General features: G+C 45.4%; 2 protein-coding genes across 10 annotated transcripts in view; one reads left to right on the top strand and one right to left on the bottom strand.

The window, feature by feature from the left end:
* Window positions 1-14,823, top strand: part of GNAL (G protein subunit alpha L) — a 314,865-nt gene extending 300,042 nt beyond the window's left edge. For both annotated transcript variants that reach the window (XM_074987462.1, XM_074987463.1), the window contains exons 11-12: window positions 6,585-6,652; window positions 13,287-14,823. In XM_074987462.1, the coding sequence (XP_074843563.1) occupies window positions 6,585-6,652; window positions 13,287-13,433 (215 nt within the window). In that variant the 3' untranslated portion in view covers window positions 13,434-14,823. The remainder of the gene's footprint in view (window positions 1-6,584; window positions 6,653-13,286) is intronic.
* A 140-nt stretch (window positions 14,824-14,963) lies between these two features.
* The window catches only part of MPPE1 (metallophosphoesterase 1), a 43,673-nt gene continuing 39,543 nt past the window's right edge, over window positions 14,964-19,093 (bottom strand). For 7 of the 8 annotated variants that reach the window (XM_074987469.1, XM_074987466.1, XM_074987467.1 and 4 more), the window contains 3 exons: window positions 18,930-19,052; window positions 18,135-18,275; window positions 14,964-17,061 (listed from right to left, as the gene is read on the bottom strand). In XM_074987469.1, the coding sequence (XP_074843570.1) occupies window positions 16,879-17,061; window positions 18,135-18,275; window positions 18,930-19,052 (447 nt within the window). In that variant the 3' untranslated portion in view covers window positions 14,964-16,878. The remainder of the gene's footprint in view (window positions 17,062-18,134; window positions 18,276-18,929; window positions 19,053-19,093) is intronic. The other variant, XM_074987471.1, reaches the window with a different exon arrangement.

Genomic DNA, 19,093 nt, shown 5'->3' on the forward strand with positions numbered 1-19,093 from the left:
AGAAGCTGGAATAATCCTTATTCCCACAAGTACTACAGAACATGCAGATTCTTTACAAATGATTATACATCCAGTGAAAAGATAGGAGGCATGCATGTATACTCACAAAGGCAAAATTTAACTTGAGAAAGGTCTTTTCTTTGGCATGAATAATAAAGTCTGAGCAACAGATTTTTTTCCCCTACTCTGGTATCCTATCAGAGCCATTTACAGTTGGCCGGGGAAGAGTTCCCCTGGCATAAGCATGGAGGATGACCACCCAAAACAGCCTATTCCATCTATCAATCCCCAGCAGAGTAGAGTAGGGGCACACCAGTTGTGGGTGAAAGTGTGTCCATGGACTGTGGCTCTACTGGGGTTCTGGGCTGCATTGCAGCTTGGACTCCAGAGACCACAAAGACTAAATAAAGCCATATTTGCTGTCTTCCCACCTCCACCGTGCTCTCCTTTGGCCTGTTCTGCACCTCCTGGAAGATCACTGGAGAATCAGATGCCAGTTCTCTGAGACACATACCAAGCTAAGATTTGCTACAGTTCTGCATTCAGCCATACTTGCTATCAGATTTGTAATTTCTAGTATTCGTTTATTTGGACCAATGCATTTTCACCAAAAAGATCATGCAGAGAAACTGAACAGAGGACTAAAGTTTTAATAAGTATATAAATAATGAAAACCCTAATGCTATAAAGATTGGCAGAGGTTAGATTGCAGATTATTTTAGCCTGTGAAGTATACCCCTGACTTACTCAGCGGAGGCATTCTTGGCAAACCTGTGTATGTTTCATGTAACTCAGGGAGGTAGGAAACCAACCAGCGCAGCCAGGCTCCTGCTCCCCACTGCTCACAGGAGTGGGGAAACTGACCAGCACTGGTCAATTTCCAGTCTCCTGTGAGCTGAGAGGAGCTAAGAGCCAGGCTCCAGCTCCCTGCACTGACAGAAACAAGAAACTGAGCAGCGCTGGTGCTGGTCAGTTTGCCTGTTCCCCTCCACTCGCAGGAGCCCAGAAACTGACAAGCACCAGTGCTGCTCAGCTTCCTGGCTCCCACAGTGAGGCGGGGAGCCGGGAACCAGGCAGCAGCCTAGCTCTCAGCTCCCCTCTGCTGGTGGGAGCCAGGAATCTGACCAGCACATCACTAGTCAGTTTCCCAGCTCCCACTAGCAGAGGGGAGCTGGAAGCCAGGCTGCCACCTGGTTCCTGGGAAATGGCTTCTGTCAGGGACGGCAGCCGAGAGTCAGGCTGCTGCCCCGACAGGAGTGGGAAACTTGAGTGGGCATATCTCAGGATTTTACTGTATCTTGTCCTTCCAATGACTGGTTTCTTTCACTGCTATAAGTAGAAGTGAACACCACACTTCTGTATTCTAATAAGTTCTGTTCTTTGCCCTATTTTATCTGTAAGTAACTGATCAGATATCTTAATTAAGCTCAAAATTATGGTGAGATGGAATGGAATGAAGCAAATTATGCCCAGCTTGTTTTCTTCACTTCATTGCGTATTTCAGGATTAAATTAATTCTGTACCCAAAACAAGCAGAGTTGACATGTGGCCCGGGGAATTAATTTCCAGTACTAGATAAGAACATTTTTTTAATAAAGTAACCAATATGCCCCAATTTAGCAAAATACCTACCCACATGAGAAGTTCCACTGACATCAGTGGGGACTGCTCACATACATAGTTAAGCATGTGTTTAAGTACTGTTTTAACTTGGGGCTGAAGAAACCACTTTATTTGTGATATTGTGGATCCCACAATATTAGCCTCCCACTGCCGTTTTAATTTGAATTAGCTTACTTTGCACAATGCATAATTTTGCATACTTTTTGAAGTTTGCAATACATCATTCTTCCCCTGGGTAATGGCAGGGCTGTGCCTGTCAGTCCCAAGCAGTGGGCTGTCAGCCACACACATTAATGACTGTAGTATAGTTGTAGCAAAATGGTGGTTAAAAAAAAAATAGAAGGCATAACATAATACTTGAGTGTGTATATTGTTCTAGGAAATTTTTCTTAAATAAGTCTTCACTCCAAATTGCCACAATTAATAAAGGTCCGTTGATACTTTTCTGCCATTTTCTATGTCTTGACTGCATCTTAGCCTCAATATTTATTTGACAAATTTATTTGACAATTATCCTGCAATTCAAGTAGTGCCTTACTTATGTAATAATAAATAGTCTTCAGCATCAAAACTTTGTCAACAGATGTAAAGGCAACAAAATGTTTAACTACAGAATTGCTATTTTCACATTATAGTATTTTCTTGTTACTAAATGCTGAAGGTTGGTAAGTGAAAGGTTTTAAGTTTTCAGTGAAATATTTTCTAATATAATTACCAATGTGAAAATTATTTACAGCACTTTAAACAAGAAAAAAAATTACTTTTAAAGAAAGGTGAAATTTTATTATTTGTAACTCTTATTCTGGCTAGTAGCTTGATTGTGTTACACGCTTAAGTAGCATTGTTTTGATGAACAGTTTTTCAGATCTGCATATGGTGTTAAGTTAAACCCAAACACTGATCTGTCTGTGTATTCATGGGAGTAAAATGATGAGTGAGAATAAGCGGAGTCTATAGTCAGTTTTAGTAATTTGTACAATCAATGTCACTGCTGTGAGCAACTTTCACAATTTATCCAAGCAGCTGTTGCCCATAAAAAGCTGGGTAGCACAAGTTTGTTTGTTCAAGTTAGTTTAAAGTGTTCTTTCATTTTAGAAGAACTCAACTGTGAGTGTATTGTAGGTATACTGTGTTTTAATTCCTATAAGCTGCATCTACACTAGCAAATATATTCCAAATTTTCAGCCCTCTGTCAAAAGAGAGCATGGAGCATCTACACACAAAGCTCGCCCTTTCAAAAGGATATCAAAGGAATGTGCTGTAGCTTGCAAAATCGTTCTTCCTAACTCTTAGTAGGAAGCGGTGCCCCTTTCAAAAGGGCCTTTTGAAAGAAAACATGTAGATGCTCCATGACCCGCTTTTTCAAAAGAGCGGGTCCTCCATGGTGCCAGCCAGCCAGGGTGTGGATATGTGCTGGCTGGCAGCTGTGGGGCGCTACAGTTGTGCATCCAGCAGCCCTTAAAGCAGCACGGACCCGGAAACCCCATAGCATGAAGCTGACAGCGTGCTGGGAGCAACCATCGCAGGTGCTGCACCAGCATGCCTCAGCAATGCCCCTGAGTGAGACAGCCCGGTATGGCCAGCAGCCAGCCACGGGAGGAGCCCCAAGGCCCCCCCCTCTGGGCGTTCCCAGGCTCACCGGGGACTGGCCAGGCTCCAAAAAAGTGAGTCACCTCCTGGACGGAGCCAGAGCTCAGGGACCTCGTGGGCCTCTGGCAGGAGGAGGATGTCCTCAAAGAAGTGGGAACCGAGTGCCTTAGTGCGGCGGCATTCACCCAGCCGGAGGGTGGACTGGCCTCCCGGGAACACCCTGGCCACACTCCCGACCAAGTCAGGACTAAAGTAAAGGAGTTGCAGCAGGGCTATGCCTGGGCAAGGGACTCGGCTGAGGTGTCAGGGGTAGGGCCCACCTCCTGCCCCTTCTGCAGGGAGCTGCAGAGCCTCCTGGGGCCCAGGGACAGCTCCTCCCTGCCCGCCATCCTGGACAGCGTGGCCAGCAACCTCCACCTCAGGAAAGAGGAGGAGCTGGGACCCGAAGCCAGCCCCACCATACAGGGTACGGAGCCAGGGATGGAGTGGTGCAGCGACAAGGGGCGGCTGGTGATAGATCTCCCCTCCCCATCCTCCAGCCATGCCTCAGCCAGTCGGGCATCTCCAGACCTGAGCAGTGGACCCTCTGGTAAGTACCTGCAGGGGCACACACCCCAGCTCACTGGGCAGGGGCACCACAGCCACTAGAGGGCCACCCACATGCCCAGCATAGCTGGGCTGGATGCAGCTCAGCTGGCTGTAGCCCTTGGGACAAGTAAGGGCCACCTGGGACACTCAGCACCTGTTCCCCTGGACAGCACCATGGGCTGTGCATGCGAGGAGGGGGTGGGTGGGACCTAACCTCCCAAGGGGCCTGCCCCCATCGGGGTAGGGACCCTGTGGACTTCTGTGATCCACCAGGGCCACCCTGCCAGGGGATGGGCTGCTGCTGCCCACAGTGGGGGAGAGGGTGTGGGCCACAGGGCAGGGGCTCTGGATTCACAGGCTGTCTCTCTTCCATTCCAGTCATACAGCTGCACCATCAGAGGGCCAGCAGAGCCTTGCTCCATCCATAGTCCCGGATAGTCCACTGGAGTTGGGGAACGGTGGCTGGGCATCCCCCCAATGGCACCGGTGGGACCTGTGCCAGAAGGACCCAGAGGCAGAACGCAGAAGATGTCCTCAACACTGCCTCCATCTGTCACCAGGTGGAGGTGGCCAAGCAGCGCCTCCACTTGGAGAAGGCGGGAACAAACTGGCAGCAGGTGGCCTGGGGGGAGTTAATGAGGACCCTCCAGGACATGGTGGGAACCTTCAGGGAGCTCCTAGCCAGGCTGCCCTTCTTGCAGAGCCCTCTGCTTAAGCCCTCCCACAGCTCTACTGCCCCATCCCACCCCCGATGGGGATCCTGTGGCCAGCGCATCTTGAGGCCTTCCATCCCGACTTACAGGAAGGCCCTCCGCCCCCAGATGAGGAGCTCCCACATGCCGTGCCCCAGTGTAAATAGTTCGTACCTCTTCTCCACTGTATATAGTTCTATTCCCAGTTGTTTATATTTACACATTATTGGCTAACGTTATATAGTTTATTTACTCTAAAGAACTGTGTGCTGTGTGCTTGTGGGAGGGGATGGAGTGTGGGGTCCTGCTGGAGGCAGTCAGGGAGGTGATTGGTGGGGCCTATGAGCAAAATGCTCACAGAGGGCCTCATGGACGTGTACCCTGTCACAGCGGGCCTGGTGACTAGGGACTGCAGCCGGCTGTTCGTAGGCTGGGGCTCGGTGGAATGCCTCGCCCTTGCTCTCAACAATGTTGTGCAAGGGGCAGCAGGCACCCACCACTTGGGGTACACTGTGTAGTCCCACCTGCAGCTGTGCCAGCAGACAGCACCACTGGCCCTTCAGACATGCACGTGGTTGCTTCACCACATTCCAGGCCTTGTTAAGCCAGGAGCTGAAGAGCTCCTGGCTGCAGTTGGCGTGGCCTGTGTGGGGCTGCTTGAGCCAGGGCTGGAGGGGATGGGTGTCATCTGCCACCATGCACAGGGACACGCTGGTGTCCTCAAGCGGGAATTCCTTCTGGGGGATGAAGGTCCCTGCTTCCATGCACCAGCGGCGGCTGAAGTTTCTACACACCCGCGCATCATGCGTGGGGCTCACCCAGCCCACATGCACATCCTGGAACCAACCCCTGCTCTCCACCAGGGCCTGGAGCGCCACAGAGTGGTCCCCCTTCCTGTTTGTATGCTGGCCCCCGCTGTGTTCCAGGGCACGGATTGGAACGTGAGTCCCATCCGGCACACCAAAGCAGTTCAGGAACCTGAGCACTGTAGCTGGCAGTGGCCTCATCCACGTCCCCCCACATGGATCACCCTCCACAGGAGCGTGGCATTGATGGCCTTGAACCACCAGCATGGGATGGAGGGCGTGTGCACTCGTTGCGGGAGGGAGTGGGGCGTGCCCATCCCCAGCCCCAAGTCCCTTGACAGTCCTCCTTTCCTGGGAGTCCGCTCCCGCAGTGGCTGTGTTACTTGGGCAAGGCTTACCTCCATAGGGACGATCCTGACGGTGGCCTTGCCCACCGCAAACTGGTGGCCCACAGAGTGGTAGCTATCCATGGTGGTCAGCTGCTATATGGCGACCCTCTTTTCGAGAGGAAGGGTGGGCCGCATCATGTGTCTTGGTGTCTCAAGGAGCAAGCCACTAGCAGAGCTCCAGGGAGGTCTGTCTCCTTATCCTGAAATTCTGGAGCCACCCGGCATCATCCCACCTCCCCATCACCAGCCACTCCCACCAATCAGAGCCACTGGGGTGGCTCCAGAACCAGCAGGGCACCCAGGGAAGCACCAGGCGGGATCACACATCTAGGGGTTCCATGGCCATGGTGAAAGGGGAAGGCCCCCAGGAGAAGGTGAAGGGCGGTCGCCACTGCTGTGGACAGCAGGGTGAGCACACCACTGGCGAGGGCCAGCAGGAGATTCAGCTGCTGCTGCTGCTGCTGGCTTGTCTGGCCTCAGTCATTGTGTCCAGTGCCTGCACTTGCTCTGTGGGGCTCTTGGCAGCTCTGCAGGCCTCAGTGTCTGCAGGGCAAAGGTGTTGGGGAGGGGACCTTTAAGGGAGTGGCTGGCTGTGGGCCCAGAAGGGCTTGTCTGCCATGCAACCCCATCCACAGCATTTCCAGGCCCTTTCTTCTGAAAGAGCACCTCGCCCTTTCAAAAGGGGATCGGAGGCGCCAGCCACTGCTCGCGTGTGGATGCCCTATTCAAAAGGCGATCTTTCGAACCGTGGCTTTCAAAAGAGCGCCTTTGAAGTCGCACTGTGGTGTAGACAGAGCTATAGTGAAAGACTCTTATTTATTCCATCTCCTATTAAATATGAAAAACAGCTGTCATGTGTTTCGTGTATCTGATACAATTTATTTTTAATTAAACAGCAACACCAGATGCAGGAGAAGATCCCAAAGTCACAAGAGCCAAGTTCTTTATCCGGGATGAGTTTTTAGTGAGTATTTTTAAGAACCTCTATCTAGTTGTAGCGTGGAAGTTACTTTCATTAAACAAACATGCTTAATAGTGTGGTCGCACTTTGCAAAAAGAGGTGGGGGAAAGTGCTTAGTTCTTTCATAGCTTGTTTCAGCTGTGTATTCCTCAGCGCTGAGAAAGAGTTATGCGTTCTTAGCTCTGTTTTATAAATGGTAAAACTAAGGCACAAATATGCCAAGAGAGAGGCCAGTGAATCAATGGCAGAGCCGGGAATAGTCTCCTCCCACCCCATCAGGCCTGCCAACAAGGGGCGGCTGCCCTGGGGCCCAGCATTTTAAAGGGGCCTGGAGTTCTAGGCTGCTGGTAGTGCATCACTGCTCTGCTCCAAGGGAGGGATGGTGGCACCACAGTTCCAGTGGTGCTGAGGGCTGACTCCCCTAGGTCCTGTCCCTTCTGCCCTTCCAAGGGAACAAAACAAGGCCCCCCTCCCACCTTGCCCCAGGGCCCATGGTGTCTATCGGTCCCACTGCACCCAGTCTGATTCTTAGCCTGCTGAAGACCCCATACCCTTTCGTTTTCCATTGTGCACATAGCCGCAGTACGCTTCCACTCATAATTTGCATGACCTTTTGTGGGTTGCTCTCTTTCTCTCTCAAAGCTTATTCTGGTTGCATGGGAGATTTCATTCACATCTCTGTGCTGCCTGCCTGGCCTGTCTGGCATTCACAGTCTGTTACTGAGGTCAGTTCCTGTGCTTAGCATCAGGTCTGTTATAGACCTGTGGGAGTCCCTCCCTAGGGGACAGTCAGCTGTCCCTTGTGATTGAACCAAACCCAGGGCGACCATATCTCCCTGGCCCAAATACAGGACAGGGAGATATCCAGGTGGGAAGAGGGGTGGCTCCTCCTGGCTCCACCAGGCCCCAGGGAGCTGGGTAGAAGGCAGCAGCCACTGGTGCTCTCTGGGAGCCCCCGGGGAAGCAGCAGCTGCCGACCCTTCACTGGAGCCTGGGGAAGCAGCCGGGATGTGACAACTGCCCATCTCCCCCTGCTTCCCTGAGGCTTGGGGAAGTGACTCTTGCCAGCACCTGTGCAGCTGCTCGTGGAAGAGATCAGCAGAGGGACGGCCCAAATACAGGACAATTCGTGCCTTTTAAAAAGTAAGTCGGGATGCCTTTTTGGTGCTCCGGATACGGGACTGTCTCGCCTAATATGGGGCAGATGGTCACCGTAACCAAAGGAGGTGTCACCAGTCTGTGGGGCAGAGGGCACTTCCTGGGGCTGGTACTTACCTGAAAACATAACACTGTCCCCTCCTTCTTGGCTCCTACCCTATGGATCTGGCTGGGCAATGCAACTTCTGCAGTTACAGCACTGCTCAGGTTTGGCTTCTCCACATACACCCCCGCCAATTGCTCATGGGTTTTCAGCGCCACTCACTCAGATTTGGTCCAACCCAGGGAAGGGTGGGTCCAATATGAGCAGTTCTGCCCCAGGTTATAACTCCCAGAGCAGGGTACTGAGACCAGCCAGCTCCCAGGCCTTTTGAAATATTCTGGCTCCCCAATTTTGGGGTCACTCCCTCGGGGTTGTCCTGGTTCGTAAGTTGTTTCACTGGTTAATCACCCTCTGGGAGTGAAAAATTTATCCTCTGATTTCCAATCTGAGTTGGTTTAGCTTCAACTCCCAGCCATCGGATGCTGTCCAACCTCTGCCTGCTAGACTGAGGAGCCTGTTACCAAATCTTTGTCTCCCCAGCCAGCACAGATTTCGCTCTTTCATGAGGTTTTGATCCCCTGTACGGTATGACCCATTTGTCAGCTTCAATCCCCCAGCCAGGTAGCTGAAGTGTGAGATCCTTGTCCTAGTTTTGGGTCCTTTACTTGCCATAAAAGGGCCTCTCTGTCCCTTCTCTAGCCGGAGGAGAATTCTCTCTGTTCAGACATATTTGAAGACAACTTCAAGTCTGCCTCCGGAGGAACAGAGACAAACCTTGGTATAATGAGTGTGTCTGGGCAGAGCTTGGCACGAGGAGTGGTTTGGGGCAGGAACAGAGATTCTTAACAGCCCTGGCTAGTTGCCATAATTTAGAGAGGCCCCCCAGGGCTGGTTATACCTGGATTTACCCAGGATTTCAAGGGTGTGAATGTGAACCTGAAGCTTCCCTTGTCCTGGAAGTACTGCATAGACTCTCACCTTGAGTTTCTAGCAGATGATTTTCACACAGGTTCTTTCCATTATTCAGTCCAAAGGAAAACGAGGAATTTATTCATTTATGTGGATGTTTCACGTCAGCCACCTCAAGTGAATTTTTTTCAAGTAAAAATATTCTAAGGTGATGCACTGTGCCACTGTCAGGGGCAAACACCAGTAAGAGTGAAGGAGTTATTTGATTTTTAAACACTGTTCTGAATCAAATTAGAACAACATTAAACATTTTGTGCTTCAAAGAAAGAGTGAAGGAGTTTGTTTGATCTCACTACCTTTACTACATTTTTCTTTCCGTTCTTTTGTGGTTGGTGGGTTTTTTTCCCCATGTTCTGCTGTTACATTTCCTGCGAAATCTGCCTTTCCTCCTTACACATTCCTTATTGTTGGCTTGGTAGTCTATGGCTACGTCTACACGTGTAGCCTACATAGAAGTAGCTTATTTCGATGTAGCAACATCGAAATAGGCTATTTCGATGAATAACGTCTACACGTCCTCCAGGGCTGGCAACATCGATGTTCAACTTAGACGTTGCGCAGCACCACATCGAAATAGGTGCTGCGAGGGAACGTCTACACACCAAAGTAGCACACATCGAAATAAGGGTGCCAGGAACAGCTGCAGAGAGGGTCACAGGGAGGACTCAACAGCCAGCCGCTCCCTTAAAGGACCCCTCCCAGACACACTTGCACTAAACAACACAAAATCCACAGAGCCGACAACTGGTTGCAGACCCTGTGCATGCAGCGTGGATTCCCCAGCTGCAGCAGCAGCAGCCAGAAGCCCTGGGCTAAGGGCTGCTGCCCACGGTGACCATAGAGCCCCGCAGGGGCTGGAGAGAGAGCGTCTCTCAACCCCTCAGCTGATGGCCGCCATGGCGGATCCCGCTATTTCAAAGTTGCGGGATGCGCAATGACTACACGGTCCCTACTTCGACGTTGAACGTCGAAGTAGGGCGCTATCCCCATCTCCTGATGAGGTTAGCGACTTTGACGTCTCGCCGCCTAATGTCGAAGTTAACTTCGAAATAGCGCCCGACGCGTGTAGCCGTGACGGGCGCTATTTCGAAGTTAGTGCCGCTACTTCAAAGTAGCGTGCACGTGTAGACATGGCTTATAAGACAGAGTTGTGGGTCTGGCATGTCAGCCACTGCTATTGCCACCCCTGAGGTGTTAGGAATGATGATTTGAAAGTTGTGGCCCCTTATAGCTGGACCTGGCATCCAGCAAAGCTCAAAACTCTTCCTTTGCAACCACCAGTTGATTCACATGATTGTCTTAATTAAACACAGGTTTATCACAGGCTAGTTAAGGAAGGGTGTTTGTATTTAAACGCATCTCTGATCACTATTGCTAAAAAATATCAGTAGGAGGGCATTCCATTTTCTTGCTCTCATTTTCAGAGGTGCTAACCATCTCGGAGCCCCCGTTGACTTGGATGGAAGTTGCAGGTATTCAGTACCTGTGAAAATTGGGTCATGAGTTTCCAGTTTATGAAAGCATTTGCCAGATTTGGCAGCATGAGCTGTTTGTCAGTCTTGCCAACACAAGGCAGGTGGTCCAGCTCTTTGCCTTAGCAAAATTTTCTTTCCTTGCCAGATCGGGTCACCTGTCCAATTCATGGCAGTTTCTTCTATTTCACAAGAGCTGTTTCATAGGAAGCTCGCCAGGTTCTTTCTTAGTCTTGTGCTTAACCACAAAACTGTCCTTCCTCCTCACAAAGTTGAACCCAGCCTCCATCCATTTTTTAGAATCCTCCTGGTACAAATATTGATATTTTGTATACAAGGTTCTGCAACAGCTGATGTTTCTCTTCAATACCATGTGTCTGCCCTGCAGAAACAGCAGCCAGACAAATCTGGTTCATTCTGGCTTTTGTTTTTAAAAGTGTGATTTTTTTTTCTTGAGCTTGGAGCAGCTGCTGTCTGAATACATTGACCTGGGTTCCAAGAGTACTATATTTAGCTCCTTCCAGAAGAATCTGTCATGTTCCCAGTCATCTTGACCCCATAATTCTAGGGATTCAACTTCCATATTTTTCTTGTATTCTAGTGTAGTGGTGGTTATTCTGTAAAATGTCGTTGCGGAGGTGTGCATTTTTCCTTGAGTTGGCACCCGCTTCTATTAATACAAGTCCAGTATGACTTCTCTGAATAAGTTTTGAGTTGAAAATGCAGTAGATGGATAATCTCCAAAAATTACAAGTTTGCTTCACTGCCAGGATGCACGAAAGACCAGCATTTTGAAAACATAACATTTTGCTGTAGAATCTCACATGTAACTGGTCATCACTGAAACATTGTGGTGAACTGGCTATTTTGTACTTTGCTTGGTGGAATCAGAAATTGTCTGTGTGAGATAAACACTCTACTCCAAGCAGTTAATGGAGATTCTCTATTGCTCAAAGAGGGCCGTGTGCTTTTGCAATAGAAGGGATGAGTTCTGTTCTGTATCATCACCAGAGAGCTGGACACAACTGTGTCATGCATCGTGACAACAGGTACGACATACACAGCAACTCTGCAACAGGCTAGTGTGGACTAAATTTGCACCCCACCTTGCTTCAAACTGTGCATAAGTCAATGAATATAACAAAAGTTCACAGTTTTGACGTTTGGTGGCACCAGAAAAAGAGAATCAATTCCTTGGACAGATGCACTGCAGAATGCAGTATATGGTTATCAATCGTGCATGTTATATAGTTGAGTATATGAACAATAATAATATGCAGCTCTTACAAAATACCCCTTATGCCATTACACTGGGTCTTTTATAATGGTATTCTAACCTTTTCTTATTGTGCATGATATTCTTTCTGTTAAAACTTTGTTTATATTTTATCTGGTTTACCCAACTCATGAATTGAAAATATCAGTTAGGTCTTCTAGTCCATTTCCTGTGCAAGGTTATTTTGCATCTAGTAACATTAACACATCCCATTAGCTGAAGTGATTATTCTTTAAAGTCACTATTCAGTTTCATTCTTGGGTCGCCCTTTTCTAATGCGAGACAGGGGTATGTTCTCTAAGGACAGTGATAGTGATTGTGAACCACTGCCATATGCAAACTTGCCCCATGTTAGCTACTTTGGAAGTTCTGTAAACATATCTTTCAGGGGGAGAGTGTAGCTTAGTTTTCAGACCGGTTCACTCCTGAGTGTCTAGCTGAGTGTCAAGCAGAGTATTAATTGTGATGGTACAGTCTAGTTCCAGAGATGGGCCATTCTATAAACCCAACCACTACTGGCAGCAGCTGTTAGATGGCTGGAAGTTCTATTAACTTTCAGGACCAATTCAGTCATCTAGACTATAAAACCAGTCTAGGGTTCTTCTGTGTTCATATGAGGCTGATCACATGGTTGGTGCTTAATAGTGATTTAAATTACTGACCTAGAAGTGAAAGGTTCTGTCTTACATATACATAGTTTCTGACATGTCTAAACATAAATGTCCTTGCCAAAGTAAGAGTATAGGGCCTTCATCTGGTACAATGCAAATGTGAAACATCTGTATAATATAAAAGCTTGTCAACTATGACTGGGCACACTAGGAAAGCTCAAGATTTTTCTCAGACCCAGTCAGTAAAGCTGGCAAAACAAACCATCTTCGAATCCCGAGCTCTGCTGCTTCAGAGAATGCAGCACTGTAACAGCTACAATGTTAGAGCTTGTGGGCAAGAAATGTTTTTTAAATTTGGACATCATTTCATCCAAAATGCAAGAGAGAGGGGTTGCAGCCTACCGCTACCCAGGCACTATGGGTGCATCTACACTAGGAACTAACTTCAAAGTTAGGCACTACTTCTCAGTAGCCAGCAGAGAGTCTCCACGCATTTTCCCTTACTTCGAAGTTAAACTTCAAAGTAGGGAGCCCGACTTCAAAGTCCTTACTCCGTTCCCGGGAGTGGAGTAGTGCCCTCCTTTGAAGTTTAACTTCCGTGCTATTTTTGTATTGTAGACACAGCGTGTCTTCACAGGCCCCCCCACTTACCTACACTTGGCTTTTCTTTAGTGAACAAAGCTTCTAGATCCACATGCAAGGTTCCCTAAATGACTGTGTAATCTGCTAATGCCTCGAGCAGTTGGAGTAACCTGGTTTATAAAAGTTCTCAACATGTGTCTAAGAATTGAAAAATCAGTGTAAACTGGGGCTTTTTCACTAGATTGCTAGTAGCCAAATGGTTAAAGGGCTAGATGTGTTTATACACATGCTTCTGTGTATACCCTAACCTACTTCAGTGCGTATCTTCAGAAGGAATAGGCACATCCAGGGTTTGCATTTGGATAGTCAAACTGGCAGTGCTGAGAACTGCCCTCTTCAAACCTGTAAAGTTTATGACAAACCCCCACATACAACTGGCCAGGGAAGGATGTAATTCCCCTGCAATGAATGATCTGACAGGCTCCTGAGCAATCAGTCTTCAATATGTTCTCTTCCTTTTCTGCAGAGGATAAGTACAGCAAGTGGCGATGGCAGGCATTACTGCTACCCACATTTCACATGTGCAGTGGACACAGAAAACATCCGCAGAGTGTTCAACGATTGTCGAGACATCATTCAGCGAATGCATCTTCGCCAGTATGAACTCTTGTGATTGGATCACCGTGGAGCCTGTGGTTTTAAATATTTAGCTCCTTACTCTCTTGCTCTCTCTCATTCGATGCTATGCCACACAGGGTGGAAGAAAATACTACAGAAATATGTCAGTCTTTTCAGTTTACCTTAATTATTTAGCCTTTGAGCTGGGTTGCAGCAAGTTTGGGTTTCTTTTTCGCCATGCTTTGTGGGACTATTGGTGTGCTTCATTTTGATATGCCACTTCTTTGTCATTCCACTAAGCCCTTTGGCTACCTCTGTTGCTTTAGAGGTGTGGGGGTTTTTTTTTCCAGTTTTGTTTTGCTTTGTTTTCGGGGGGCGGGAGGGAGGAGTTTTGCTAATTGAACATAACCTGCTAAATTTTTTCCAGCAGGCTATGTTAGTTCAAACTGGTATGTCAGTTGGATGACACTAAAGTCATACCTATCCGTGTGTGGGTCCCTTTTTTAACATGATATTAAGAGTACTTGATGGGTGAAAAAAGAATAATGCACTTTGTATCAGGTTATTAAATACTGTTGAGGAAGTATACACACAATGTAGCAGCACCACAATATTTATTACTCTGTCACAGTTTTTAGCATTACTGAGTTGCAGGTCAACGGATAAATTGACCTCCTCTTTTAAGCCGTACTGGCACAGGAAGTAGAGTAGATAATGAGAGGCATGGTGAAGATAAGCAATTTTTCTGGGGTTTTGGGGCTAAGTGCCTCTACACACCTCAGGCATTTGAATTCCAGCTACTTTTTCAGCCTATTGCATCTAGGCAGAAAATTTACCACCCTCACTTATGTTATTTGTGCTGTCCACAAATGATCCATTTAGTTTAGATCATTCTTGGACAACAGTCCTCTCCCTATATATATATATTTTATTTGTTTTACTGCTGGTTTATTATATTGTACAGACTGTAAAATGTAATATTATTTTGTACAACTTTATTGAAGAAAAATACTTGTAGAAGATCTTTGTGCCTTGATTATGGCTGTACCTGTAAAATGAGCTAAGATGTAAGTATGTTTTTGATTGCGCTGTACAGCTTGATGTCAACCTTACCTGCAGCAGTGACTGGAGGTAAGAACTTTATCTGTAGAGTTTAGGGATTTTTTTCTGGTTTATATAAAAACAATGCTCTTTAGTATAAAAATATAAATTATGCAAAATTAACCACTTACCTTTTCAAGTAAGGTATTACAGTCACCGGGTGTTGCAGCAACATGCCTTTCTCTTTTGAAATCTCAGCTTTAAAACATTGGAATTCATTCGAGCATCCAAATTGCAACCTGGTGTTGTTTTAATGGGAATCAAGAATTTTTTTTCTTTCCTTTAACTTTAGAAAATATGTTTAGTAATTCTTTGGTCATTCATAGTATGTCACAATTGCACAGGTCGATTGTGAATGTGTAAAACACCATTATATAGAGCTCGTCAATCTTTGTACCAACAGCAGCTTTTATTGTGCAAGTAAATAGCAGGGGGAGGGAGGTCTAAACCCTTGTGTCTGGCCTAAGAGAATTACAAGATGACATTTTTATTTCTCTTTTAATAAAGAGACATTAGAAAATTGTTTTATTTTAAATATTGTAGAATCAAACTGTGTGAATATTTCTCAAACTTGAATAATTTATGCAAATGACATTCTCAAAACAAGTTGTGGTACAGTACAATATATAAAAAGCAAGAATTGCTGTAGCAATAAGGCATGTCCATTTTAGTAACTATAATTCTGCTTTATATTTTATACATAGGTGTTTTATGTCTGTGAGTATATACTTTTCCTGTGTCCGAGAATCTGTACAAATGTCTAAAATTACAGTTGCAATAACAGAAACCTAGAGAAGTGTTAGCCTACATTACTTCATAGATTGTTTAATCACTCCTTGGACTATCTTCATTCTTTGTTTTAAATTTTAGGGACAAATGAAGATTTGTTTTCAGAAATACCATATGAATCAGATTATAATAATACAGCCACTTGTGTTTTTGGTAAACCCAGTTCTCTTAAAGTTCAATTAGAGACATTTAGTCGTTTTTTAAAAATAGGATAATTTTAGAGACAGTACAGTATCTTTATAAGATTATCCTTCCACATGAAATTGCTAGTAGGATGTAAAGTCTCGATAGTTCTACATTTGCAATTGTTATGCCTTTCCTAGAAAGTGAAAGGCAAGGGTTAGCTAGTAATAGCTATAATTCCCAACATCTACTGCTGCCATACTTGCATAGCTTTTCATAACCCCCTTTCAAATTTCTTTTAGAAACATGCAAACTTTATCTTTTAATGTAGGAATGACTAATAAGTAGGCAAAACAAACTAATCCTGTAGGCTAAAAACCACTGCCTCTGCAAGAGCATCAAAACAGAAACTGGATCTTGCTGTAGAATTTCCTTACAGTAGTTCTTGAAATGACATTTCTCTCTTCCTGTCCACATAAAGCAGCAAGGATTCTGATCTACCGACCCAGTTGAAGGCTCTCTGTCTTTATGCCAGCTCTCAGGATTGCTGTGTCTCCAATGGAGCTCTGCTGCTCCAGCTTTCCACTAAGAAGCGATCCCCAAAACTCCATTAAAGTTGACATTACAACTCAAAGCTGGCTCTGCATTACTATAACCGAACTTGGTCTGCATTCTTTTGGAATTTTACAGGAGCATAACATGCACCTGGGCCCCGCATGTGGCTCCAGTAGGAAGAAATGGGAAAATGTTACTGCAACAGTATGTCTGACTTCCATTGCTGGGGAAAACCTCTTCACACTGACCTATAGGGTATAATAGGGGCCCTGTCATTTAAAGATTATTATAGTACATCTTATTTAAAAAATCAGCTTAAGAGGTTCCACTCCACTTTTTGGAAGGTCTGAAGTGTTTTTGGCACCTAAACCCTGGACAGTCTGCCAGGCAGAGGATTACAATCCACAACTCTTAACACAGCAGGGATTTCTCCCCAATAACAGTTTTTTTGTGCATCACAACTTAGAAATACTAAGGAAATCTGCTGATGAATCTCTTTCGCTGACATTAAGAAACAGAAGTATCATGCTAGAAGGGCATGTAGCAATAAAACAGAGGGATGGTTCCAGCTTGGAAGACTATGCCTCCTCTTGGTTAGAACATACTAGTGCAGGCAAGTGCTGAGGCTGTAAGATTTACATAATGTACAGATACAAACTTTTAGTATAACTATTTGATACAAAAATTATAGCAAGGAAATGGACTCATTTGATTGTAGAATACTGTATTTTTGTACAGCATGAAAACAGTTCATTTCAGTTATTTATCCTGTAGTAGTCATATCAACTGTGTAGGATTTCTATGGTATGTGTAAATGCGACCTGCCTTCGGATTAACAATCCACTTAGGTCATTTGCTGGCATGAATATAGTCTGATGTTTGACTGTTCTCAGCTTTGGTATTTCAGTAACTGAATGCAGATGTCTGGCTCTTCATACTGCTTTATGCTTCCCGAGTAAGTGCTGAGCAAAATAAAAAGGTGGATTGAGAAGTTGAAGATGAGCTAGTATCAGTACCACAAGTAGAGCCCCTGCTATACAGTATATAGTAACAATTCTGCTCTCAACTGGAAGGAAACACTTGGAGAGGGAAAAGTCGCTTGATATTATGCTGCCCTGGGGAGGAAAAAAATAAAGACCATCAATGCTGCTGCTAAGAGGCTGAGTACACTTTTACTGATTCTACATCAAAAACAGCTACAGAACATTGGGTTGCAGATCTGGGACTAATGTAGCACCAATGCCTCTGCTATGCAGTCAGTCCACATCTTATAGCACTGGAAACTAAACATGCTGCAGAGGTAATGTGCAGGGTTTGACAGCAGTCACTTTAAGGAAAACAGAACAGGCAAAAGCACTTGAGTGGAGAGGTAGCAGCTAGTAAAACCAGGGCTACTAAGCAAAAAACATGCCAACAGACAGATAAAATACAGCGTGAGGAAGAACTTGGTGTCTATGGGCTAAATAGTGTAAACCAAAGAGCAATGAGATGAGGTTCTTGTCCCCATGCCACAACATGCTGACAAGAAAACAAACCAATTTTAGGTTTTGCTATATACGATAGAACTTTTCAAAAATGGACTGTTGGCAAACTGGTTATTTTCCCCATCCCTATGTGGTACGTGACAAAGAACGTCCTGTAGGTTGGAACTATCTGGTGGAGCTTACCCTACATTCTAACTGAAAGTAGAAAACATGAATTGAAACTAAGGAGGCTGATTATTAGAAGACAAAAGAGAACTTGGCCTCTCTGAAGTGGTTAATGGGTGAGTCTGAAAGGCAAGAAAGCCATGTAGAAATCTGAGATAGATATGGTCTTATTTTCATAGTAGATAAATCAGCCAAACAAAACTAGCCTTTTTACTGTTCAGTGCATGGTACTGATGATTTTTTTTAAACCAGTCAATAGTTTACCCTGCACCCTCTTTATAAGAAACTCTGTTATAAATGCTTTTTACAAAATAGATCTTTAACAGCACCTCTTTGTACCACGCAACCTGTGTGGCTCCCATGATGTGCTTTATAAAGTGGATGCAGTGTATTTAAAGTAAATGTTGGTTTTTGTGGGAGGGTGGGTACTCTACCTTTTTTAAAAAAAACAGGTAGCTGCCGTTTAATAAATAGTTGATTGCCATGTTGATTTATATTTATGGAAGTTACCTGACAAAAATAAAAATCTTTAAATTTACCATGATGAAACTAGGGTTGTTTCTGTTCCTCCAACTAAATGATGGGACACTGATTTCTGGAATCTTCCCATTATGCAACACTTCGCATGCACTGTGGGTATGGCCACTCAGAATCAAACGCGGATGAAACCACCATAACAGCTATATTGGAAACAGTACAAAATTACAATCGTGAAAGGGTAAACTTGAAGTTATGTTTGAAGTCAACATCCAATACCTAGTTTTGCTTCCAGCAGGATCTCCTACCATATTTTTACTTGGGCTACTATTTTTGCAGTGTATTTTCTTGAAATCTTCATGCCTTCCACTAATATAATATTCATTTTAATTTTAAATCACCCCAATCTTAAATGAAGAGTAACACTGATTTTGAGAGGATCTGCCCTCTTACACTTGAGCATATAGATTTCTGCTGCAGAAAAAAATCTGTTCAATTAATTTATTAAAATTTACAAATAGAACATTAACAGCAGTGATTCAGTGAAGGTGATGTTTTTAGAGTGCTGGACAAGATCACTGACTTTATTTTTTATTAGTCCTACAAAAATGGTTATCCCAGATACTCTACAACTTTACAGATAGAACAAAATGCGACACTGAGGACAAAGAGACTGAGCATCCCCTGAACTTATGTGGAGCCATTCTATCAGCAGGATCCCACAGGCCTGACTAGTCCAGGAGGAGCTGTGTTCAGCTTGTCTCAGCGAGCATTTGCTTTTTTCCAATATTATGCAGAGAATTAAGGAAGGGCTGTAAAGGTACTGTGATTTAACCAAAGTTGTTAAATGGTCAAACCTTCTGTGAAGCCTCTCGAGAAAGTACATCATACTTTTCTTTAAATGGGATGTTCTTTTCTTCTGGAAGAGCAGAGTCTTCTCCAGTACATTCAGCATCACTTCTTCTGTAAAGAGGGTAATGCTGACAGGGATTCAAAGCAAGAATGAGTTATTAATTAGCAA

This window comes from Carettochelys insculpta, chromosome 2, assembly GCF_033958435.1.
Source record: "Carettochelys insculpta isolate YL-2023 chromosome 2, ASM3395843v1, whole genome shotgun sequence".
In the NCBI taxonomy this organism is placed as follows: Eukaryota; Metazoa; Chordata; order Testudines; family Carettochelyidae; genus Carettochelys; species Carettochelys insculpta.